The 26666-nt window shown below is 44.7% G+C and overlaps 1 protein-coding gene across 2 annotated transcripts in view; it reads left to right on the top strand.

The window, feature by feature from the left end:
- LOC141111850 (natural cytotoxicity triggering receptor 3 ligand 1-like) overlaps positions 1–26666 on the top strand; it is a 133467-nt gene that overhangs the window by 71037 nt on the left and 35764 nt on the right. For both annotated transcript variants that reach the window (XR_012236479.1, XM_073604012.1), the window contains exons 3-4: positions 12318–12638; positions 25944–26036. Coding sequence is in view for 1 of the 2 variants with exons in the window: in XM_073604012.1 (XP_073460113.1) it covers positions 12318–12638; positions 25944–26036 (414 nt within the window). In the remaining variant the exon portion in view is untranslated. The remainder of the gene's footprint in view (positions 1–12317; positions 12639–25943; positions 26037–26666) is intronic.

Below are 26666 nucleotides of genomic sequence, written 5' to 3'. Positions count from 1 at the left end.
ATTCTCCATCTTTTCCAGGTACTATTGTATTTTCCCGGTTTCGCTTTTTCTCTGCTGCCTAAGTATTCCATTCTGTTTTAGTATTCTATTTGCTCGAACCATTCCCTTACGACCGTTTTTTCTATACTTAACCACTTCTTTGGGATTAGACTCTTTGCAGCATTCAACAATTTTGGAGTTAATGTTTTCTCGTATTGCTTTTTTGAGAGTTTTGAATCATGAAATAGACACGCTTGAAGGCTGTTGGTTATCTTTTCTCCGGTTATCTCCTCTATATATTCCAGGATTTCTTGCCAATATTCCTTAATTTTTGGGCATTCCCACCAAATGTGTGTCATTGTGGCCCTCTGTTTACATTCCCTCCAGCACTGTGGGGATTTGTCTTGATTGGTATTTGTGAATTTTATCCAGTGTCAAATACCATCAAATACCATCTTATCAAAAGCTTACAGTTCATTTCTATTGTATTTATATTGGTTGCGTAGTTATATACTGCTCCTATCATTCTCTCAACTTGCTGATCCTCTAGTTTCATACCTATTTCTTTCTCCCATTTCCGTATATAGGGGGGCCTCTCTTGTCAATCCAATTCTGTCAGTATTCCATACACTTTAGATATACCATGTTTTAATGGAGTTTGTATACCACACAGTTTTTCCAATGGATTTAAGTTCTTTCCATCTCTGATTGGTTGAGGTAATGTATTTACCAAATGTTTTAACTGAAAATATTCCCATTCGCTTACCTTCCACCTGTTTATTACCTTTATTTTCAGTAGTGATTTCATTTTCCCTTGTGTAGTGATGTCCCTAATTTTTGCGTTCCCCATTCTAACACCATAAAGTGTCCGTTTTCCTGGGGCAAAATTTGTTCCGGTGAGTGCAATTAATGGTGAATTATATACCCAGTTTTTTTGTCGATATAGTGTGTCCCAGATTTTAAACACATTTATAGTCAAGTCATGTGTCTCCGAGTCTAATGTTCTAAACCTATATGGTATTCAAATATTTTTGTGCAGAGTTGTTCTACTTAACGTATTTTCAATCCTAATCCACTTTTTTTCACTTTTTTCATTAGCCCATTCTATTATATGTGAAATAATTACTGACTTATAATATCTACTGTATTTATCGGCATATAACACACACTTTTTTCCCCTGAAAATCAGGGGAAAATCGTGGGTGCGTGTTATAGGTCGATCCCTGCCGTTTTCTCTGTGTCATCGGAGCGATCGCGGTGATTGCCGCGGTCGCCGCCGACATACACAGCCGTGGGTAGATTTAAATATGGCGCCAAGACTGCAGGGAGCCGAGATACACATACCCGAGTGTTCTCAGCTTTTTTTGGCGGCGCCGCCGTCACGCCCAGTCCCACCCCTTCCCGCCCCTGGACCTGTGTTATGTCCATCATAGGGCGGGACTGGGCGTGACTGTGAGCGGCGCCGAAAAAAGCCGAGAACACTCGGGTATGTGTATCTCGGCTCTTGTCGGAGAGAGCTGTGCAGGACTGGAAGATGCTGAAGCTCAGGAAGGAGGATGAACAGCTGATCCAACAACAGGCCGGGGGTCAAAACACCGTTGACTAGTAAGAGTCTCTAGATAGGCAAAAACAGTCTAGTGCAAGGACTGTTAGCAGGTCTGTCAGCAGGCTGATGACTAGTACTGAAGATTGATAGCAAAAAGTCTGTAGGCAGGCCGAGGGTCAAACACAGGTGACTGGAAGCAAAGTCTGTGAGCAAGCCAGGGGCCGAGCACTGAAGACAGTAGCAAAGTCGAGGAGCAGGCTGAGGGTCAATCACTGGAGACAGGAAGCAATATCCGTAGACAGGCCAAGGGCCAAACACAGTAAGCAAGTGGAGAAGTCCGTTAGGCAAGCCGAGGGTCAGATGCAGGTAGAGATCAGAGCAGGTCAAGGTTAATCCGGGTCACAACAGGTAATCAAGAATCAGGATACAAAGCAGGAAACACATGGGGAGCTGAAAGACAAACCAGCAATCTGGTCATGGCACAGAGTGGCTTTTATAGGCCAGTGGGAGGATCATGTTGTGCGCGCTATTGCGTACGCGCGTACGCCGTTTAGCCGAATTGCGCACGCACATTAGCCGTTTCGCTGTATTGTGCCCAGGGGTTGTGCCGGAGTGCCGCTCTACTGCGCATGTGTGAAGGAAGGCAGCGATATTGGCGAGACTGGTACTTGCCTCTTTCCTGACAATCATTGAAGTGCATGAAACGCAAGATCTGCTCGTATCATGTCCTGGTCATGGAGGCAGAGAACACGGGCATATGGTGAATTGGGTCAGTGGATCAATATGACCGAACTCATTCTTTTTAGTTATACCCATGAGGAGGGATAGGCCCAGGAAGATCTTAAATTCCGAGACCGTAATAGGTCTTCAATCTCTGGCAAGGGTCAACTGGGGATTAGCGGCGATGAATTGACAAATTGCTTTGGTCCACAATAGATCTATAGAGATCTTCCGTGAAAAACAGAGAATAAAAATCAAGTGACGTAAAATCAACTGTTTCCACCTGAATTCTGGGTTGGCCAGTGAACGGGGAAAGTACAGAAGTAGTGGGCTCCCAATTAGGATTGGCAAATGCAGCAGGAAGGGCAATATGGGCTCGATGGGCCTGTGTTTGTCTTCTTCTTGGTAGCCACCTCACCAGCTTGACCTGCACTTATGGAACTCGCCACGTCACCAAGTGTTACTGCAATGCTGGATGTACGACCAGGATGTACTAGGCCGCTGGTGCTTGCCAGTTCACCAGAAGTATGAGCGGCACTAGTACTGGCTCTCTGCTCCACACGAGAGCCCTGTGGTTCACCTCAACGACAGCAGAAGAATGGAATCGGTTACACCTGACTTTGGCAGGGACCACTACTCCGTTGCCAGAGCTATCTGTCAGGGTGCTACTGCTGTCTACAAGTTCGTATTCTGAGCCTGAATCTGACGGATGGGTGACTTCCTCTTCATCTGTCATGCTCAGAAACGTGTAGGCCTCTTCACTAGTGTACATTCGATTTGACATTTTGGTCTCTAAATTTTCTGGTACAGTAGTGAGACTCACAGGAAAAAGAGCTCCTGACTGTCAGCGACTGCTTCAAACGCTGGGCTGGGCTGGGCGCAGGTGCTAGCAGGTATCTGGAATGATCTCGCTAACACTGCATTTTTGGGAACCCTAAACTGCTGGGGATGCTAGTATAGATCTGATCAGATCAGATATTGATCCGTTCAGACATTATACTACTAAGGGAAGTTATGGTGTGTGTGTGGGTGTTAGCGCTACTGGCACTAATATCATATGACACTGCCTGGGGCAACGCAGACCCTATCTGACACTAAAACCAATTTGATCAGGGGGTTGAACCATTATTTAGGTAATATACGGCGGGTGCCTTGACGCTATAAAAAAAAACTAGCTAACCAGCTTCACCCGTGACACTAATACAGTGATCACTGGTGACAGGGGGTGATCAAGGGGTTAACCTTTATTGGGGGGGTAGGGGAGTCCCTTATCCTATCTGGGCCTACCACTAAGTACCCTAACACTGATTTTTGTCACCAATGACACCAATACAGTGATAAAAAAAATATGAACACTACACTGGGTGATACAGTGACAGGGGGTGAGGGGGTTAACTGGGGGGGGGGGGGGGGCGATCGAGAGGTTATCGGGGGGGTGATAAGTGTACATACGTGAACTTGTGTCAGTGTAGTGTTGGTGCACTTACTCTGAGATGTCTTCTCTTCTCTCTCTGGAGCGGAAAAGAGTTCCACGAGGAGTTTACACTTACACATGCAGGTGTAGGATTTCATTCTCCAGGACTGATCACCAGGTCCAGGCCATAAATCTTTGGCTTGGGCCTGGAGACTGATCGGTTCTGAAGTGAATCCGTGTCAGAAACCATGAAATCAGACCGAGACAGAAGTACAGTTAAATCACACTTGTTTAATAATAAAAGTAAATAGAAAAAACGTAGTCAAAACATAGCCAGAGTTCAGGAACCGGAACGCATAGTCAGACAAGCCAAACATTAGGGAGCCGGAGATGAGCATAGTAAAACAACAAGCAGGATCTGGAGCCAAAAGGGATGTCAGCCAAGCAAGTCTTTTAACAGAAATGCAGGAGAGCGTCTCTGTGATGTTGACTAAGGTGAAGGCACAAATCCTCTGGGCTGGATGGCTTAAGTAGGCAGGACTGACGAGCAGGATATCATCAACAGCTGAGTACCTGTGGAGCGATAGGAGCTGGCAATTAGCCGACAGCTGAGCGGCCGGCTCAGAGAAGGGAGGGCTGAGCCCAGCCCCTACAGTACCCCCTCCTCAATGACTCCTCCCCCTCAGAGGACCACCAGGCTTGAGGGGAAAACATCTATGGAAATCATGGAGGAGGACAGGGGCATGTACGTCCGAGGATGATACCCAAGAGCGTTCCTCCGGGCCATATCCCTTCCAATGCACCAGGTACTGTATGTGCCCACGGAACCTACGGGAGTCAACGATGGACTGTACTACATACTCCTCATGGTTCTCAACCTGTACAGGGTGAGGACGTGGCACCGAGGTGATAAAGCATTTGCAGACCAAATGTATTAATAAGAAGACATTAAATACATTAGAAATACGCATGTTAGAAGGAAGGTCTAATGCGTAAGCCACTGGGTTAATCCTGCGAAGAATACGAAAAGGCCCAATAAACCGAAGTGCGAACTTCAGTGAGGGAACACGAAGTCGGAGGTTGCGAGATGACAGCCAGACCCTGTCCCCAACCTGGTAGGAAGGCGCGGGCAGGCGTCTGCAGTCAGCATGGAGTCTGTACCTATAATTCGCATGTTGCAAAGCCTCCTGGACTTGTGCCCAAGTGGAAAGAAGACCACAGAGATGCTCCTCTAACGCAGGAATACTCTGCAGAACAATGAGTCAGGCAACATGGAAGGTTGGAAACCATAGTTCGCCCTAAATGGGGACAATAGGGAAGCATAATTCAAGTAACTATTGTGAGCAAACTCTGCCCACAGTAATAGGTCTGACCAGTTGTTATGATGGATAGAAATATAGCAACGTAGGGATTGCTCCAAGGACTGATTGGCTCATTCTGCGGCCTCATTAGACTGCGGGTGATATGCAGAGGAAAAAGCAAGCTGAATTCCCAACTGTGCACAAAAGGCTCGCCAGAACCAGGACACAAACTGACTATGCCTGTCCGAGACAATCACCTTGGGTAGCCCATGTAAGCGAAAAATCTCCCGAGCAAAAATGGAAGCCAGTTCCTTAGAAGTGGGCAACTTCTTAAGTGGAATACGAGACATTTTTGAGAACCGGTCAACCACCATGAGGATAACTGTATTGCCCTTGGAGTTGGGTAATTCCATAATAAAATCCATAGACAGGTGGGTCCAGGGCCTGTCTCCATTGGGTATGGGTTGTAGGAGGTCCACTCGAAGATGTCGTGGAGTCTTACTCTGAGCACACATGGAACAGGCAGCTACGAAGGCGGTTACATCAGCACATAGACTAGGCCACCAGCATTGTTGGGAAATGGCCCAAAAGAGTTGATTCTTCCCAGGGTGGCCAGCAGCCTTGGGAGAATGGTAAGTCTGGAGCAAGGCAGTACGGAGACTCTCTGGGGCAAAGCAGTGGTCACAAGGTTTCTCAGGAGGAGCATGGACCTGAGCAGCAAGAATTTTGTCACCCAAAGGAGAAGTGAGACTGGTGTGAACCGTAGCCAGAATACGATCAGGAGGAACTGGAAACCGACTCCATCTTGGAAGCAGAGGAAAATTGTTGTGACAAGGCTTCAGCCCACACATTCTTAGTACCGGGTAAGAATGAGACAATGTAATTTAAACTAGACAAGAAAAAAGCCCATCGCGCCCTTCTGGGAGAGAGGCGTTTAGCCTCAGACAAGAATGTGAGATTCTTATAGTCTGTAAGAATGAGAACCACCACAGTGGTACCTTTGGGTAGATGTCTCCATTCTTTCAGGGCTAAAATGATTGCCAACAGCTCTCTGTCACCAATCTCGTAATTGCACTCCGCAGGTGACAATTTCTTGGAAAAGTAGCCACAAGGATGCAAAGCGCTCTCAGAGGTAGGACGTTGAGACAGAAGGGTGCCAACTCCAGTCTCAGAAGCATCAACATGAAGGATAAAAGGTAACCTAGGATCAGGATGTGCCAACACAGGAGCAGAAACAAAGGCAACCTTGAGACTCTCAAAGGCCTTAGCAGACTCCGGAGACCAACTCTATGGGTTACCGTCCTTTCTGGTCATATCAGTCAGGGGCTTGACCAGAGATGAGAAGTTACAAATAAACTTCTGATAATAGTTGGCAAAGCCCAGAAAACGCTGCAGAGGACGTAAACCCACAGGTCGGGCCACTGTAGGACTGCTGAAAGTTTCTCTGGGTCCATCGAAAAACCAGCAGTGGAAATGACATAACCCAGGAATTTAACCTGTTCATGATGGAACTCACACTTCTCCAATTTACAATAGAGATTGTTCTCTCTTAGTTTCTAAAGCACATGACAGACAACTGTGTGGTGGCTCTCCAGGGACTTGGAAAATATGAGGATATCATCAAGATATACCACCACACATAACTGCAACAAATCTCGGAGGACATCGTTAATGAATTCCTGGAAAACTGCCAGGGCATTACAAAGGCCAAAAGGCATTACGAGGTACTCATAATGGCCTGTTCTGGTATTAAATGCAGTTTTCCACTCGTCGCCCTCCTTAATCCTCACAAGATTGTATGCCCCTTTCAAATCAAGTTGTGAAAAACGTTGATCCCTTGAGGCAGTCAAATAACTCCGTAATCAACAGAATCAGAATGATGGCCTTATCCTCCAAGACCGACAAAGGGTAAATCCGGCCACAAGGGCGTATGGCACCAGGTTGAAGGTAAATTGCGCAATCATACGGCCGGTGTGGAGGCAAACTACCGGCTTGACCTTTGCCAAAGATATCGCTAAAATCGCGGTACTCCTTCGGCAGGGAGGGGAGTGAAGAGGTGCACAGGACCTTGGCTACCTTCTGGAAGCATGTCTTACTGCATTGTGGCGACCAGGAGAGAACCTCAGCATGGAGCCAATCAAAAGAGTTGGTTGTGCCTCTGTAACCAAGGATAACCAATAACCAACGGAAACTTAGGTGAGGAAATAACTTGGAATTGGATTATCTCATGGTGAAGAGCCCCATGGACAATGGAGTCACATGGACAGGCTGTAGGTGTCTCCCGTCTAGAGCCTCAATGGCAAGTGGAGTGTCACACAACTGCAGCGGAATCGAGTGCTTCGATACAAAGGCAGCATCAATGAACAGGCCTGCAGCCCCTGAGTCAATTAGAGCCTGTATCTCGACAGATGACTCAGCCCAAGAAAGGGTGACCGATACCAGGGGCTTATCCTTTGGATAACTGGGGAAGAAACAACGCCACCTAAGGTCTGTCCGTGACAGAACCTCAAGGTTCAGGCGTTCCCTGTATGGGTAGAACAAGACTTCAAAAAGTGACCTACCTGGCCACAATAAAGGGACAATCTCTCCCTCCTCCTAAAGGTTCTCTCATCCGCAGAGAGATGCATGAATCCCAAGTGCATGGGTTCATCTTCACTGACCGATTCGGTTCCAGGAGGCATGGGAGGTGAGGGAGGCAAGGGTGGGACTGCAAAGCTTGGAAACAAACATACAGGAGGCTTCTGCAAGCGCTCCTTAAAAGAGAGTCTTTCTCTGAGTCTGGAGCCAATGACGATGGCAAACGTGATCAACTTCTCCAGCTCAGGGGGTATATCTCGGGCTGCTATCTCATCCTTGATGGAATCCGAGAGACCATGAGAAAAAGCAGCCACGAGGGCCTCATTGTTCCAAGCAACCTCTGCTGCCAGAGTACAGAATTCAATGGCGTAGTCGGCAACAGTTCTCGTACTCTGTTTGATGGACATGAGGCACTTGGCAGCAGAAGCGGAGCATGCGGGAACATCAAATACCCTTTTAAAGGAGGCAACAAACTCAGGGTAACTCAAGACAACAGGTTTTTGCATCTCCCATAGAGGGTTTGCCCAGGCCAAGGCTCTCTCAGAAAGCAAAGATATCACGAAACATACTTTTCTTCTGTTCATGGGAAACACCTGGGGCAGCATCTCAAAGTATATCTCAACCTGGTTGAGAAACCCTCTGCATTGAACTGGATCACCCCCAAATCGCTGGGGAAGCGGATCAGAACCAGACATACCTCTTATAGAGGTAATACTCAAGGCGGATGCCTGCACAGAGACTGGCACAGCAGCAGGGACAGCCTGCAACTCAGGTTGTACCGGAGCAGCCACAGTCGGAGATTTCAGGTGAGCCGTGCGACTCAGGAGCGTTTGTAACACCATGGCAAACTGATCCATGCAGTGATCTTGCTCATCCAATCTGGAAAAAATATTACCAACAAGTGGATTGACTGTATCTTCTGAATTCATGGCCTTCGCCTACTGTCAGAAACCATGAAATCAGACTGAGACAGAAGTACAGTTAAATCACACTTGTGTAATAATAAAAGTAAATAGAACAAACGTAGTAAAAACATAGCCAGAGTTCAGGAACTGGAATGCATAGCCAGACAAGCCAAATGCCAGGGAGCCCCAGATGAGCGTAGTAAAACAGCAAGCAGGATCTGGAGCCAGAAGGGATGTCAACCAAGCAAGTCTTTTAACAGGAATGCAGTAGAGCGTCTCTGTGATGTTGACTAAGGCAAAGGCAGAGATCCTCTGGGCTGGACGGCTTAAGTACGCATGACTGACGAGCAGGATATCATCAACAGCTGAGTACTTGTAGAGAGATAGGAGCTGGCAATTAGCCGACAGCTGAGTGGCCAGCCCTGACAATCTGATCATCGCGGCCCCTCAGGCGGCCGTGTGCGCGACGTATAGCTATGACGCTTCGCCCAGGCGGGCCAACCTGCCGCAGTATAACTGAGGTGGCTGGTCCGGAACTAGTTAATATGAAATCCTACTACAGTAGCAGCAATCACAGAAAAGTCTTCCACACACTGAGAGAGATTCTCCATAGGCACTCCGTCACCAGCATTTTCCTGAACTGACACAGTTCCAGCATGTCCTCCCTTTGGAGACACTGTAGCACTGCTGCCATCTTAATCAGACTTAAGAAAATGATAACTTTTCCACAACTTTCTCCCTTACAGGCTGAGGAATGACATCCTTCTCCTCATCTGGCGATTCGGTGGAAAATCAAAACTTCCTGTCACTTAAGGGAGATTCCATTTCCCCAATGGCTTACAGCAATCCACCCATTTTCATTAACATCCTCCTAAGATGACCCAGGCTGCTGGGGAGGGAGGGGGGCAGATACTGACACAGATGCAACAGATGCTGAGACAGGGGTAGTACTGGGGCCACCATGTGAAAACACTTCTATACCCCTCATCCATACTGTCACCATTGCTCTGGTGTCCACCCTCTGGCCTGTATTTGCACAAGCTCTTTTCATTCAATACACTGCTGCTCTCCTTCAGAGAGGTGCTTCTTCAATGTCTCCTCCAAAGACTTCAGCTTGGAGTCTTGCCTCTTACTGCCCTCAGTCTTGCCATGAAGAATTTTTTTCCTGAAATCTGCTTTCAGGACAGCAAGCTTCTGTTCCTGCTTAGTTATATGGTGAAGTCCATTCACCACTCTGTCCTGGAAATCTGGTATGGCCTCCCATTGCATAGGGACAAGTCCAGGGTCCATTGCAGATTGCTTGGGCATGTGATGTAGGCCTCAGTTCCTTTAGAGAGCCCCCCACCTCCATCCTCCCCAACCCGCGGCATGATGGTTGGGGTGGAGCCTGTAGGACAGGCCCCAGGTTTGATGTTTCTCCCAGCTGAGACCAACAGCAGAGTGAGTCAGCAGCACCTTGCAGAACAGCTCCACCTGGTAGAGAGACTGATGTGACTGGCTCAGTGTTTTCTGTACAGTACTGAAATATATGTCAGAGCTATATAAATGTATATTAACCCCTTCATGCCAACCGTACACAAATTTGCATTCATAGTATGAAGGGGTCATACCGGGTGATACCTGCAGCTGCAGGCATCACCCCGGTATCGTTTTTTAGAGCGGACGGTTGGCTCTTTAGTGATAACAACCAAAGTGGCTGTCATCCTAAAGTAGCGGGAGGGGACGTCTCCCCCCTCACCGTTTTTGGCGATCTGAATACTTTTAAGTACAAAGGAGGGATTGGGGGTCTTTTAGACCCCCAATCCCTACATAAAGAGTACCTGTCACTGTCTGTTACTGTCACAAGGGATGTTTACATCCCTTGTGACAGCAATAAAAGTGATCAGATTTTTTTTTTTAAATGGACAATGTAAAAAACAAAAAAGGAAATAGAATAAGTAATAAAAAAAATAAAATAAAATTTAAAGCGCCCCCCCGCGTGCTCGCGCAGCAAAGGAAACGCATACGCAAGTCACCCCCACAAATGATGTTTAAATCACACATGTGAGGTATCACCGCATCCTCTGTAACTCTAACCTTGTAACCGTTAAAATTTTTTAAAGCTTTGCCTATAGAGATTTTTAGGTGCCATAGTTTGTCGCCCCTCTACGAATGTGTGCAATTTCAAAGTGTGACATGTTGGGTATCTATTTACTTGGCATAACATCATCTTTCACATTATACAAAAAATTGGGCTAACTTTTTTTTCGTTTTTTTTTTTCAATTAATGAAAGTGTCTTTTTTCCCCAAAACATGCGTTTGAAAGACTGCTGTGCAAATACTGTGTGACATAAAATATAGCAAGGACTGCCATTTTATTTCCTAGGGTCTCTGCTAAAAATATACATATATATATATATATATATATATATATATATATATATATATATATATATATATATATATATATATATATATATCTATCATATTTATCGGCGTATAACACGCACTTTTTTCCCCTTAAAATCAGGGGAAAGTCGTGGGTGCGTGTTATACGCCGATCCCTGCTAATTGTGAGCTATCGGCGGCAATCGCCGCCGACATTCACATAGCGAGTAGTTTTAAATATGGCGCTGCGGAGTTCGGAGGGACTCGGCGGTGCTGAACGAGCGCCGCCGAAATCACAGAGCCGAGATACACATAGTCGAGTGTATTCGGCTCTTTCTGGCGCCGCTCACAGTCACGCCCAGTCCCGCCATTGGACCTGTGTTATGTCCCAGGGCGGGACTGGGCGGGACTGTGAGCGGCGCCGGAAAGAGCCGAATACACTCGACTATGTGTATCTCGGCGGCGTTCGTTCAGTTCCGCCGGCGCCAAGTCCCTCCGAACTCCGCGGCGCCATATTTAAAACTACTAGCATGTGTATGTCGGCGGCGGCGGCGGCAGGCGGTAGGCATGGACACTGGGGACAAGGCTGCACTGGGGACAAGGCTGCACTGGGGACAAGGCTGCACTGAGGCAAGGCTGCACTGGGGACAAGGCTGCACTGGGGACAAGGCTGCACTGAGGCAAGGCTGCACTGACAAGACTGCACTGACAAGACTGCACTGACAAGACTGCACTGGGGCAAAGCTGCACTGACAAGGCTGCACTGGGGCAAAGCTGCACTGACAAGGCTGCACTGGGGCAAAGCTGCACTGACAAGGCTGCACTGACACTGAAAAGGCTGCAATGACTCTAACAAGGCTGCAGATGAACACTGATGAGGCTGCATTGATGGCCATATTAATGTAAGTTTCTTTTCCTTAAACTTCCCTCCTAAAAGGTTTTTCCTTAAAATTCTCTCCTAAACTTAGGGTGCATGTTAAACGCCGGCGCGTGTTATACGCCGATAAATACGGTATATATATATACACACACATATATATATATATATATATATATATATATATATATATATATATATATACATACACATATATATATATATATATATATATATATATATAGATATATCTATATCTATATATAGATATATATATAGATATAGATATATCTATATATATATCTATATATAGATATAGATATATCTATATATATAGATAGATCTATCTATATATATAGATAGATCTATCTATATATATAGATATATCTATTTTTTTTTTTTTTTTGGGGGGGGGGGTTCTAAGTAATTTTCTAGCAAAAAATATGGACTTTAAATTGTAAGCAAGAAATGTCAAAAATACCCATGAAAGGGATAATGGTGTGTAAGACTGATTTGGTGTGCTTTTCTCTCTCTCTCTCAATGTTTTAAAATAGTTTAAAGTAGCATGTGATAATTTAATATAGAAATAATAAATAACAGTGTGTAATAAAACATTTCTCTCTTCATACAGTTAAACCACAGACTTCCATGCGTTATAAGAGACTCATTCAAGTTGGATTCCCGGGATCTGTGTTTTGTAATGTCAGCAATTTTTACCCGCAAGAAGTGAAGATCCGGTGGGTTAAACACAGTAAAGGTATCATCACCAGCTCATCTTTGGATGAAGATGTTTCTCTCACAAAACAAATCAGGAACAGTGATGGGACATTTAATGTGGTCAGTGATCTGACTGTGAGGCCGGATAGTAGAGATGAACCCGGAGATGTATTCTTCTGTATTGTGAGCCACAGATCCCTGAAGAAGGACATTTTTCTCAATTTCACCATGCCAAGTAAGTAGCCTATGACTCTAATGTCTGTAGAATTTGGCTCCTACTGCTTCCAACAAATCCCAGATCAGTCCGATTAGATCCAGAGATTGCTCAGTGAGTTTACAAAACATTGGAAAGCAGAGGCTGCATGAGCACATACACATACATAGTAGGTAGAGGTAAGAGGGGATTATAACCTCTACCTACTATTTTTACCAAAGTGGGATGAGGTGCCGTATCCGTTGAGCATTCCCTAGCCACACCCCTAGCTTTCGAACATACACATACATATTTTGGAGCAATTTTTTTCATGTGTATTCAGGCTTTGTTTTAGCCAATGAAAAGGTACCTATTTTTCAGATGCTCCTATTTAGGTCGCTGTATTCTCTGTCTGCATATGTGCAGTATGCTCTCCCTCCCCCTCTTATCTCATAGTGCACACTCCCTGCCCCTGTCACAGCAGCATTCATCTACATGAAGAATGAACCCATCCCACAAGAATCGCATGTTAAAAAATTCAGCAAAGGTCCTTTATGTTCCTAAGGGAAAAAAAGTTTGTCAATATTGTGATGGGTGAAAGTTTGGTTCACTGTTTGCCAAACTCAGCAGGAAATCTGCAAACCCCAAACAGAGCTTCTGAGGCCCATCAAGGTCTTTAGCTCCAAACCTTTTCTGGCACTTTTTGTTTACATGTAACAATCAGTATTTTTTGCTAGAAAATTACTTAGAACCCCCAAACAGTATATATATTTTTTAAAGCAGAGGCCCTAGAAAAGAAATTGGTGGGTGTTACATTTTTTTTATGTCACACGTTATTTGTGCAGCGTGTTTTCAAACGTAATTGTTTGGAAAAAAATACAGTTTCTTGAATTTTAATAAAAAAAACCCACAATATATAACGTAATTTTTTTGGAAAATATAAAAGATGATGTTACACTGAGTAAATAGATACCTAACATGTGATGCTTTATAATTGCACACGCTCCGTGCAAGAGCAATAAATTATGTAAATTTTACTATCCATAGGCAATGCTTTAAAAGCCTGACAGAGGAGGTCTGGTGCTGGAATTACTGCTCATAATCTGACATTTGTGGTGATACCTCACATGTGTGGGATGATTGCTGTTTGCAGGACTGACACATGCATTTGCCTTTGCACATGAGTGGGGGCACATACAATTCTTTTTAAATTACTTATTTATGTATTTGTTTTTTATTATTTTTATACTGTCTCTTTCATTTTTTTTTTTTTTAATCACACTCATTGCAGTCACAAGCAATGTAAACATCCTTTGTGACCGCAATACGCATGTGACAGGTGCCCATTAATGGAGAGATATGGGGTCTATAAGACCCCAGATTCCTCCTCTGCCCTTAAAAACATCTGATAACACCAAGATTGGTGTGATCAAATGCTTTTCATTTTTTTAAATGGGGCCATTTACTTTCAGGGAAACTGGAAGTGATGTAAGGCCATTACTTCCGGGTTCCTATATCATAGGGGCAATCAAAGTCATTCCGGTCTTTGATCACCTCTATGATCAGCTGGCAGAAGTTCCAGCTGATTGATTGGGACTCCCGGTGGGACGGGGGATCTGGGTAAAGCCAGGGAAGGTGGCGGGAGGGAGGGGACATCCCGTCCCACTTCTTGTAAAAGCAATCCGGTGGCTAGTTAGCCGCTATGATTGCTTTTACAAGAGAGCCGATCATTGGCTCTAAAAAAAACGGTACTTGGGGGATGCTTGTATTATCCCAGTGTAACCATTTGAAGTCTAGAGACATACGGGTACATTGCTGGTTGGACAAGTGGTTAATGTAAATTTTTGTGGCTTTTTTAAAAGCCAGTTTGTGAGCTTTTGTTTAAAAAATAAGGGCACGGGGACCCTACACCATTTTTTTCTAACAGAACAGTATACTTTTTGTAAAAAAAATGTGTTCTGGCTCTTTTAGACAAAAAAAACCCATACTAGACCCATATCCATCATTATTATTATACAGAATTTATATAGCGCCAACACTTTATGCAGGAGGATGCAGATTATTAGGTAGAGACAGGATAGGCTTCTCTAACGGGATAGTTTTTTAGGGATCACCTAAATGTAGGAGAGTAGGAGATAGTTGGACAGATTGAGGTAGGGAGTTCCAGAGGATGGGAGAGGCAGTGGAGAAGTCCTGGAGTATGGGAGGAAGTGACAAAGGAGCAGGAGGTCCTTGTATGAGTGAAGAGAACAATTTGATTGGTTTTTGAGACTAGGTCAGTGATATAGCTGGGGGCCGAGTTGTGGATGGCTTTGTAGGTTGCAGTTAGTATTTTGAACTTTGATCATTGGGTGAGTGACAGCCAATGGAGGGATCGGCAGAGAGAGGTAGCAAACACTGAGCGGTTGGTGCGGTGGATGAGTCTGGCAGCAGCATTCATTATGGACTGAAGCGGGAAAAGCAATAATAAATGAGTCTGTGCTACAGGTATCACCAGTACACTAAATACAGCTGCAGTCACTAAAATACCACTAAGGTGCAGAAAAAATCTATGGCAAAGAGTATGTGACCTCACTCATAAAACACAATAAATACTACAATAACTATATAAGAAGCATTTCACTTAAAGCGGGGTTCCATTATCTCGGAGATTTTTTTTTTTTGGCAAAATGACAATGAATATGCTCTATGAATATAGAACTCACTTGTTCGGTTTTTAAAGATGAGTGCTGTCCATTTTCTCCTAATAAAGAAACTTATAAATTACGGTTGTCATCTTGCCTGTGGGCATGTGAAGCCCACAGGCATCCTCTTCCGGGATACGGTGCTGCTGATCAACCAGCATGCACTGCCCGTTCTGTTCCCGATCTCGCGCATGCGCAGTAGATTGACATTGCAGCACCGGCAACAGCTCCGGTTGCCATCACAACGAGCGGCGTCATAGGAAGTCCCGCCCCACAGCATATACAGATAAGCCCACAGACCCCCACAACCACCGGGCAAGGGTTGTGGGGATGAGGCCCTTGTCCCCATCAACATGGGGACATCCTCCCCATGTTGAGGGCATGTGGCCTGGTACGGTTCAGGAGGGGGGCACTCTCTTGTCCCCCCCTCTTTTCCTGCGGCCTGCCAGGTTGCATGCTCGGATAAGGGTCTGGTATGGGTTTTGAAGGTGATTTTATAGGGTCTGGTATGGATTTTGAGGGGGACCCCCACGCCATTTTAAAAAAAATTTTGGCACGGGGTTACCCTTATAATTCATACCAGACCCAAAGGGCCTGGTAATGGACTGTGGGGGGAATCCCATGCCATTTTTTCAATGACTTTTATGTGTATTGCAGAAACCCGACATTTCATTAATAGCCGCGAGTACTTTTAAATTACTTTTTTTTCCTTTAGAAATGTCATTTTGCTCTCAGACTGTTGTAAACACGGGAAACGTGCGCTACTTTACAGGCTTACTATAGACACCCCCCAGGTATGAAATTTAAAGGAATATTTCTCTTTTATTGTTTCACTTTAAGCATTATTAAAATCACTGCTCCCGAAAAAACGTCCGTTTTAAAAAAAAATGTTTGCATTGATACATGTCCCCTGGGGCAGGACCCAGGTCCCCAAACACTTTTTATGACAATAACTTGCATATTAAGCTTTAAAATGAGCACTTTTGATTTTTCCCATAGACTTTTAATGGGTGTTCAGCGGCTTTCGAATTTGCCGCGAACACCCCAAATTGTTCGCTATTCGCCGAACGGGCGAACAGCCAATGTTCGAGTCAAACTCATGTTCGACACAAACATAAAGTCCATCCCTACTGTATATGCTGTGGGGTGTGGAGGAGGGGTGAAGGAAAGAGTTTAAGGTGAGAGGACACAACTGTAAAAAGGAAAAGGTGGAGAATGCATGTTCTAGATTGGAGAGATTAAGAAGCAGGCGCGGTAAGAGATGAAAGAGCTGGATGGGAAAACAGAGTCATCTGCTCCTGTTTACTGTTTTGCAAAGTAGTTTGTTGCAGATTTTCTCATTCTGCTTTAGCTGTAGTGTTCCATTACTTAATCCAAGATGATACTTTAGCAAAGATGATAATTGCCAGTGCCAACCCCACTCTGTGCTATCCCAGGATATTTAAGGATCTGATATGCATTTGAGGGGACACCAATGCCATACCCTATACCAGACCCTCATTCAAGCTGGCCAGGAAAGGGGGAAGTGGCAGTGAGCATTTACCCTCTCCATCCTCCTGAAACATACCAGGCCTCATGCCCTCAACATTGCTTCCTTTGCTGCAAGACACCTTGTCCCCAAGTGGATGGGGACAAGAGCTTCTTCCCAATATCCTTGGCCCAGTGAATGTGGGTCTCAGATAACTGGCCCTCTACCCTACATGAATAGTAAGTAAGAGGTACAGAGCACCTCTTGTTACTCATTCACAAAAAAATTGCACCATAAAAAAAGTACACAGTAGACAAAGTCCTTTTAAAAAAACATATCTGGGGGGGTATGACTAGCGTGCGAGGTGGTTAGACATTTAGCCTCGGGGCTCCAGCGAGGAGCCTGTAAATACAGCTCCAAGTGATGAGGGAAGGCACCAAAATCGCCCACTTTCAGCGCGATCAGACTCCCCACACTAGTGGCCGCATGACCCACAAAAGAAGAGGCAAGTCATGGCCACAGAAACTCAAGGCCTTCTTCCACCAGTCTGGCAGGGGGAAAGGCAAGATGGCACCGGCTCTCCTTCATCACGCGGCAGCACCCAGTCTCTGCCAGCGAGCAGGCCGGCCAGGTCTCCCTTTCTAGGTTTCCTACAACTGCCTTCATCTCCTGCAGCATCCACACCTGCAAGCAGGAGCCCTGCCAAATCCAAGCCATGGCTGGAAGATCATGCAGTCTCCACTGGTGAGTTCTCTCCCAGCCATGACTCCTCACTGATCTTTACTAGAGAGTTGCCTGACTCTATCATATCTTTTCCTACTACTAATTAGCCGTTCTCTGACACGACTTTAAAGGACATGCTGGTGTCTCTTGGAAGGTCTATACATGCTGATATGCAACTGACAAAGCATTTCACAAAGAAAATTCACTTCCTCTGCACCAGAGTGGATCACATTGAGAACAAGATGGATGAGTACTCAGAACAACTCTGAACAACTAAAGACTAAATTAGCATATTTAGCGGACAAATCCAGATGTAACAACCTGAAAATAAGAGGAATACCTGAGAGAGTCCAACTGTCAGAGCTGAGGCAATACACCCTTGATTTATTTAAAATCTTATTGCCTGAGATTCCAGATTCTGAATTAGTGGTTGACCGCATCCACCATATACCAAAGCCATCCTTTATACACAAACATTTGCCGAGGGATGTGCTGATGAGTGTCCATTTTTTTTCATATAAAGGACCAGCTAACGTCCATTGCTCGCTCTACAGGATCCTTTCCGCAACCCTATACCAATCTGCAGTTCTTTGCAGACTTCTGACAATGTACAATGCAGCTGAGGAAGAAGTTGACCTCTGTCATCAAAGCACTATGGAACCACTCCATCACGTACAAGTGGGGCAACCCTACCAAGCTATTGGTGTACAAAGACTGTGAGAACCACATAATTTCCTTGCTAGAATCTGGCCTACAGCTTTTGAAAACATCTAGTTGCCTTTAAGATGATAGTACTACCACAGTTACTATATCTATTTAGAACTCTCCCTATTCGGGTCCCGGTCTCTTACTTTTTGTAAGCTACAAGCATCCGTGAACAGGTTTCTGTGACAGAATAAGAGATCCCATTGTGCCTTTAGCAAACTTACCAAACACAGAAAGGTTGAGGGTTTGGGTCATGTGGTCCTACGAGATTACTATCTGGCCTCCATTCTGGCTCAATTAAAATACTGGTTCAAACATCTCTATCCCTGCTTGTGGGCAGTAGCGTCAGCAGAGGGGGGCTGACTGTGGCTGAAGCCCTGAGTGGGTCCCCAAAAAGCCCTTGGTCTCGGGTGGGCACTGTTCTATTATTAGCCCCTAGCGCCGCCCGGCTCGGACTTTGGGCTGAAGCCCCTGTTTTTTTTGCCACCTAGCAATGCCCTTGCTTGTGGGCCTTTATCGAGTGTGCACAGATTCAAGGTAAAAACATAGTCACCTTTTTACTCTCTCAACAGTTTCTCAATTGGTCCCCACCTTTTCTACCTCCCACTGTTCTAGCAACTGTTCAGGCTTGGAAAATTCTAACCTCTTTAGCTTTTAAAGCCACACCAAACTCTATACCAATCCCCATTGAAATTTGTCAACTAGCTATCCCTAACTTAAATATTAACAAATGGCTGAACAAAGGGGTGTAGTGAGTACATCATTTGTACTCTTCAAACATGCTTAAATCCTTCCTCACTCTACAGAACAAATTTATTATACTTACATGAAGATTTCTTCCCTCCTGAGGCAATGCTCCAGCCCATCATGTCAGCTCCCTAACTGCCTGGTTAAGTTTTTTCAAAATTCTGGAGTGGTGAAAGGTGGTGCATCTCCCTTATCTACACTGTAAGAGGAGATAAGTGCAGTTTTTCTAAGTCCTCTACATTTCTAGCATGGGAAGATGAGTTGGCCTCCTCCTATACACCTGTTCAATGGCAACATGCTTTCTTAGCCACTTATTCTTATTCAAAAAATGCCAATTTGAGGGAAATGATGCATAAGATAACATTAAGGTGGCACCTGACACCTTGTCGCTTATCTAAATATTACCCCTAAACATCTAACCTACTTGGCAGAAATGCGGCCAAACAGGTATGCTATATCATTTACTGTGATCCTGTAAGTCACTAGCTAAATATTGGCTTCCTATCTTTCAAATATTCCAAATCCCTTGCGAAATACAGTAGTAAATGTATTGTTAGCAGTAACATTAGCCTTAATGAGACACTGGAACTCTTCCTTGACTCCAACGAACTCTGAAATGGTGTCCTTAGTCCACCAACATTTTACTTATGACAAAATGCGTGCACTCACTACTGACTCTCTTAATGTGATTATAGATAGATGGAGTCCCTGGTTAGTCTGGCATGTTAACCCTAACCATACGACAAATTAACCACGATGCAATCACTGATGATTTTGCTTACTATGAGATATTCTCTGACTCATGTTCTGCCTTTTTTTTCTTTTGTATGCTCTGTTTGGTTTTGTATACTTCCAAACGTAAGCATTCTAGATAATGTCTTCCAAATAGGGGCCTTAGCCTATTTTTGTGGTTATTTGGAAACCTTTGTATTAAGCTTTGTATATGTTATGTTTAAGACTCAATAAAAACTCATTGGAATTAAAAATCATATATATGTCTCCTGATATGAATCCAAGTAAATCCTTATATTCGGAGATAAGGATTAAGCATCAATCATGATGAATGAGTGTCAACCAGTCAAAGAGACAATCCTCCACAAACGACAGTCAATGGCCAGATGCCAGATGCTGGGTGATGTCATTGATCAAATATGATCGTGGCAATGTTTTGGTGAATGTCACTACCCAGAATCCCTGCCAGCGTGTTTACAGTTTGAAACAAGCCATCAGGAAAACGGAAAATTGTATACTTACCTTTCCGTAATTTTTGAAGAGGAGTCCACTGTTGCAATCTCAGTAACTATCAGCTTAGAAGGGTGGGATTCTGTGTGCTGCCATGGGATGCGTCAGAAAAGGAAAATTACGGAAAGGTAAGTATACAATTTTCTATTTTCCTGACGCATCATGGCAGCACACACATTGGGAAATAATTTGCTACATGGGTGGGTGCTTTCAGAAGATTTTATTTACTGAAGTACAGGGTATAGGAGAATTAGTCTGAATTATTGATCTCCCAAACTCAACCGTAGTTAATTGAGCCCGGTCTATTCTGTAGTGTGATATGAAAGTGTTTCTGGAAGACCAAGTTGCTGCCTTGCAAATGGTTTCTGAGGACACTCTACAGTACGTTGCCCAGGAGGTCGCTACAGCTCTGGTCGAGTGGGCCTTTAATCCGTCCGGTATTGGGAGTAGCCAAATTTGGTATGCTTTTTTGATGGTTTTTACTAGCCAAGAAGCTATTGTTCTTGAGGAGGCTGCCTGACCTTTTTTTGCACCATGCGGTATAACTAGAAGGTTTTCAGTCTTTCTGAACTGTCTGGTAGCTTCTAAGTAGGTGGAGATAACAGATTTAATGTCCAACGGATGTGGTTCCCCTTCACTAGTAAGAAAAACTGGAAGATTGATTTCCGAGTTGAAGTGGAAGGTAGATGCTACCTTAGGTATAAATTGATCTGAGGGTCTGAGGACGACTCTATCCGGGTAAAAAAACAGATGCGGTTCTTTGATTTGTAGAGCTTGTAACTCTGAAACTCTTTTGGCAGACGTTATTGCAACCAGAAAAGATAATTTAAACGTTAGATCCCATAATTATACTGATTCTAGGGGAAAGAAGGGTTCTCTTGACAGAGCCTCTAGCACAATCGATAGGTCCCAAGTCGGAAAGGTTGGTTTTCTTGGTGGCCTAATTTTCAGGCATGCTTTCTGAAATTGAATTATGAGCGGGTCCAGTGCCCATTTGGTTCCCGTCATTGCGGACAGTGCAGAGACTTGGACTTTAAGAGTGCTTGAAGCTAGTCCTCTCTCCAGACCTAGATGCAGGAACTCTAGGACTTGAGAAACTGAAGGAGAGAGTGGATCCCAAGACAGTTGCTGCGCAAATGCGGTGATTTTTTCCCAGATTTTGTTATATGTGCTGTTCGTTGTCCCTTTCCTGGCCTGTTGAAGTGTGTTCACTACTCTAAGTGAACACCCTTGGTCTAGTAGCCTCTCCCTTTCAACCTCCAGGCCGGTGATGGGTGTAGGAATGGGCCTTGTGAGAGCAAATCTGGGGTCACTGGGAGCGGAAACGGCTCTTCTGTGTTTAGCTGTAAGATGGTCGCAAACCATGGCCTCCTCTTTGGCCAGAACGGCAACACTGCTATGACTGTGGATGTCGATCTCCTCAGCCTGGCCAGAAATCTGGCTATTAGGGAAATCGGAGGGAAAATATATCCTAAGTGGAAACTCCATGGGTGGTGAAGACTGTCGATCCCTGCCGCCGTTGGATAAGTGGCTCTCGCTAGGAACCGGTAACATTTGCTGTTCTCTGGAGTTGTTGCCAGATCCATATCAGGAATCCCCCATCTGCGAGTAAGAAGAGCAAAAACTTGAAGATTGAGGGACCACTCGTTGTTTGATATAAATATTCGGCTCAGGTCGTCCGCGAGTTGGTTCTGTACTGCCGGGACGTATATTGCTTTCAAATCTGTCAGATGAACTTGAGCCCATTCGAGTATAGGGCGAACTTCTTCCATGAGTGTGTTGCTCCGGGTACCTCCTTGTCTGTGAATGTAATTCACAGCCACCGTGTTGTCCATGCGTAGGAGAATGTTCCTCCCTGCGAGGAGTGGTCTGAATGTTAAGAGAGATTGCCAGGCTGAGTTCCAGAATGTTTGAAACTATTCCCTGTGGGTGAAAGGACCAACGACCCTGTGCCCCTTGTTGATAATGTGCTCCCCACCCCTGGAGGCTGGCATCAGTGGTGATTATCTCTGGTAGTGGTGGTACTATGGGACGATTGCATGTTAGGTTGCTGATTCGAGTCCACCACCATGCAGACTTCTTCACTGCTGGGTTGATCATGATCCGCTGGTTCATTGATGACCCGTTCCACTGTCATAGGAACAAATTTTGGAATGTTTTTGAGTTCCATTGGGACCACTGGACCATTAAAAAGGTGGAAGACATTGAGCCCAGGATGCTTAGACACGACCTGGCCGATAGGTACTCTGCTGCCAAGAGCTTCTTTATTTTTTGAACCGGCAGTTCTATTTTTGCTTGGGGATGTCCAACCGTGTTGGAACTGGTGTCTATCTCTGCACCTAAGAAAATGATTTTTTTGTGCCGGAATCAGGTTGCTCTTCTTCCAGTTTATTATCCACCCAAACTGTTGGAGTGTGGAGATTAGTATTGTTTGATGTTGATGCAGAGTTTGTTGGCTGTTGGCTAGGAGAAGTATGTCGTCGAGATAGTGTAGGACTCTCAATCCTTTCTCCCTCTGATGCGCCATTACCGGTAGCAAGACTTTTGTAAAGGCCCTAGGGGCCGTTGATATCCCAAACGGGAGGCTCCGAAACTGAAAGTGCTGGTGGCCTATTGCGAAACGTAGGTACTTCTGGAAGGTTTGGTGCACGGGAATATGCAAATAGACGTTGGACAAATCGACCAAGAGCATCCAATCTTTTGTCCCTACTGCTAGTAGTACGGATTGAAGGCTTTCCATCTTGAAGGATTCGACTAGAATCATTTCGTTGAGGCTTTTTAAATCGAGTACCGGCCTCAAGTCTCCTGCCTTTTTTGTTACTAAAAAAAGAGGAGAATAAAATCCTGTGCCTTTCTGTTCCTGTGGAACCTCTACAATTGCCTGTTTTTGTAGTAATTCCAGGATATACTTGGTTCGAAGTTTTTGCTTCGGGAGGGAAGATGGTAGTCTGGTAACTCTGTAGTACTCTTTGGGTGGTTTGTGTTTGAATGTCCATCTGTGACCCTCTTGGATGATAGATATCGTCCAGGGGTCTCTTATAAGGTCTATCCATACATGAGCAAATAGCCTCAACCTCGCTTTGGGCCCCGGTTGGGCTTGCGTGTCATCAAAATGACTTCTGTTGATCTCCTGAGTTGGGGGCTTTGGGCTTCTGCACCCTCACAAAAGACGGTTGTGGGTTTTGCCAATCCCGTTTAAATTGCTTTCCTGGCCTATAAGACCTTGCTTCTCGATATCTTTCAGGCAGATGACGTCTAAAAGGTGGGTTTTTCTGTTGTTTAGGTCTTCTATCAGAGGGGATGAGACCCGATTTACCTCCCGTAACTTTCGAGATTGGAGAATCTAGCTTAGGCCCGGATAGGTTGGTACCGTCGTAGGGGATTCTACAACAACTGGACTTTGAAGTCGCATCTGCGACCCAGGGCTTTAGCCACAATGCTCTTCTGGACGTTACTGATGCCAACATTGCTCTCGCTGAGGATCTTATGATATCCACTGATGCTTCTGCCACGAAGTCTCCTGCCAGGCTCCTGTAGAGCAGATGTGATTTTTTTTCCTGGTCTGCTGCTTCTAGCAATAATTTTTCAATGTTAGATGTCCAGCTGGTGATAGCTCTGCCGACTGCTGCCAGTGTAACTGCCGGCCTCCAGGCCACTCCTGCCGCTGAATAGGCTTTTTTAAGGTCGAGGTCTATTTTTGATCCATTATGTCTCTGAAGGTGACGGTTTACTCGATTGGTAGAGTTACATGTCGCGCCAGGCGCATTAATGAGGAATCCACCACAGGTGCTGAGATGAGAGGATTTACCGTTGGTTCCCTTAGTGGGTAAAGCATGGCTAGCCTATTGTTTAGACCGGATTTTTTATCTGGCTTTTGCCACTTGTCCTTTATTAGTTCTTCGAGTTCATCAATAAATGGAAACGTTTCGGGATTTTTTTTTGGTTAGGAAAGTATTTCCTTAGTTTACAAGGAGCATTCTTCTCTTCTTCCCAACTGATCGCTTCCTTTACTGATCTCGAAAAAAGGGTCTATTAATGCAAAGTCAAAGGAGGTGGGTATTAGGACTTCATCCTCTTGGTCTTGAGGCTCGTAAGAAGTTGAGGCCGAAGTAGATTGTCTAATTGATTCAGATGCTGCCACCTGCAGAATAGATTCTTTTACTGATTCTCTTATTATGTTGGATGCTTCCCTTGCGTCAACTTCTTTATCACGGGTTGCCTTGTTGAAGCATGTTTGGCATACCAGTTTACCAGGTAGAGCTTGCGTTCCGCAGACCCAGCAGGTATTAGCCGCAGGACGGGTATGATGTTCATATCGAGGCTGGTGAGAAGATGTTGAATCTCTATGATGGGAGGTTCTTGAACAGCTTCTCCAAGAATGAGAATGTCTTGAAGGTGAACGCTCTTTTCTTTTAGAATGCGATGACCTTGATGACTTGCCGGAACTACCAGTACAAAATGGTATTAGTGGCAGGGCTCTCTTTTCTCCTTTTCATTACTTACCCATCATACGCCCCCTTACTTTGTAGTCCGTGAGTGGTCTGCTGGGGCAGCGGCCTCCATAGGAGAGAGTAGAGTGTGTCTGTGAAAGAGGATAAAAAAGAAAAGAATTCCCCTTTTTTTTTTTTAAATGAACGGTAGTCAGTGCTGGAAGAGGGAGAGAGTGTGTCTTACCAGTAACAGGTGGCAGAGCTGGGACAGCAAGGCAGCAATGAGGAGAGCAGGACTGGGTTGGAGGTTGGTCTTTTACCCTCAAAACGACATGCTGAAGGCAAAATGCCATTTTTAAATATACCCCCGTCGCTGCAGCTCTGATGTCATGGCCGCGCATGCCCCGTAGCGATCCGTGGCGTCCGGCGCCATTTTGGAGACTGGTAAAAGAGGACGCCGCCTGTGTCACTTCCTGTGGCACCTTGAGTCTGAGCTGGCCGCCATGGTGGAAATGGCAAGGCGAGGAACTACAGCGTCCAGCGGGCCCAGAACGAGGGGAAAGGGAAAAAAAAAGGAAAACTAAAAATGACAACTATAAGCAAAACAGTGGAAAACCCACCAGGTGGCATGAAACAGAAACCTTAGACGGTAAGAGGTGGAGACCACTGCACATGTTTAAGGTTTGTATAACGTGAATAATTAAACATACCCCTGAGACCATCAGAATGGGGCTCCCTGCATAAAGCTCGTTTAGAGACTGTACAGTCAGGGCTTCCAACTAGGAGAGGCTGAACCTAGCTGGGGTGAATCGGAAAGGGGTTCCAAGTTCTAACCAGTTGATCCATACAGGTGAGGAAAAAAAAGGAGAATGCAATGGTGGACTCCTCTTCAAAACTTATAGCTATCCAGTCCTATCAGGTTGTGGAGGCGGAGTCACAACCCAATGGGTGTGCTGCCATGATGCGTCAGGAAACTTTCTTTCAGTGGCTGTAGTGATTCCACAGCTAAATAAATGTCTTACAGCTGCATTAGCCAGAGGTTTGAGCAGGTGATCTGGTTTTATCTGCCATTTTGCTCACCTATTCTTCAAACTGCAGACAAACTGGTTTTGGGTTGAACTCATGGTTGACCCAAACAGAAAGCTCATTCTTATGTGCAAAAATAAATGTGCAATATTAATGGATTATGGAGAATTATATAGTTGGATCATATTGTTCAGCTGGTAATAATAACATAAATGTTACAAATGCAATTATAAATGTACAGCCAGTATACAGTATGTAGAAGTATTGGGGTTCTCCAAACATGCAGGATTCAAATGATGTTTATTGTATGTTTCTTTTACAGAATGGAGTCCAGTGATGGAAATTTTGATTGCTCTGGGTCTTTTAATGATATTAGTATTGGTAACACTCATTTTGGATAAATGTGTTAAAAAAGGTAAGTTAGTGACATTTGGTCTGTAAGTCGGTATACAATGTAAGCTGTGTATTAGGAATATTATACAACCTCAGATACCAGAACATGTGATATCAGATTGGTTGGGGACTAGAGGATCCTCAAGACCACCAATCCTTGGTCTCCAGGAAATGCTGAGAGTGTTCAATAATACCGGCCATACACAATAGATTATCAATTTTTCAAATAATAATTGCCCGTTATCATTTGTTTGTTCCTTTTGATACTGACAAACATCAGCCTCCTTTTTATCAGACCGATTGATTTCAACAAACAAATAAAAGAGATACTGATAAGCTCACAAATGATTATAAGAAGTAATGCATGCTCATTATGATCACAGATTGAAAGCAATCAGATTTTTAGTACCTAAAAAGTAGGGATGGGCCGAATGACCCCCTGTACGATTTGCACCAGAACTTTCTAACATCTCGAAAGTTCGGAACCGAATAACGAACCCCATTGAAGTCTATGGGACTCAAACTGGAAAAATCAAAAGTGCCCATTTTGAAGGCTTATATGCAAGTAATTGGGCATACAATGGTTATGGTGGCCCGGGTACAGCCCTGGGGGACATATATCAATGAAAACAAGTTTGTAAAAAACATAATT

Source organism: Aquarana catesbeiana, linkage group LG11, assembly GCF_042186555.1.
Source record: "Aquarana catesbeiana isolate 2022-GZ linkage group LG11, ASM4218655v1, whole genome shotgun sequence".
Classification (NCBI taxonomy): Eukaryota; Metazoa; Chordata; class Amphibia; order Anura; family Ranidae; genus Aquarana; species Aquarana catesbeiana.
The sequence above is the reverse complement of the archived record's forward strand: the minus strand, read 5'-3'. Positions and strand labels throughout refer to the sequence as shown.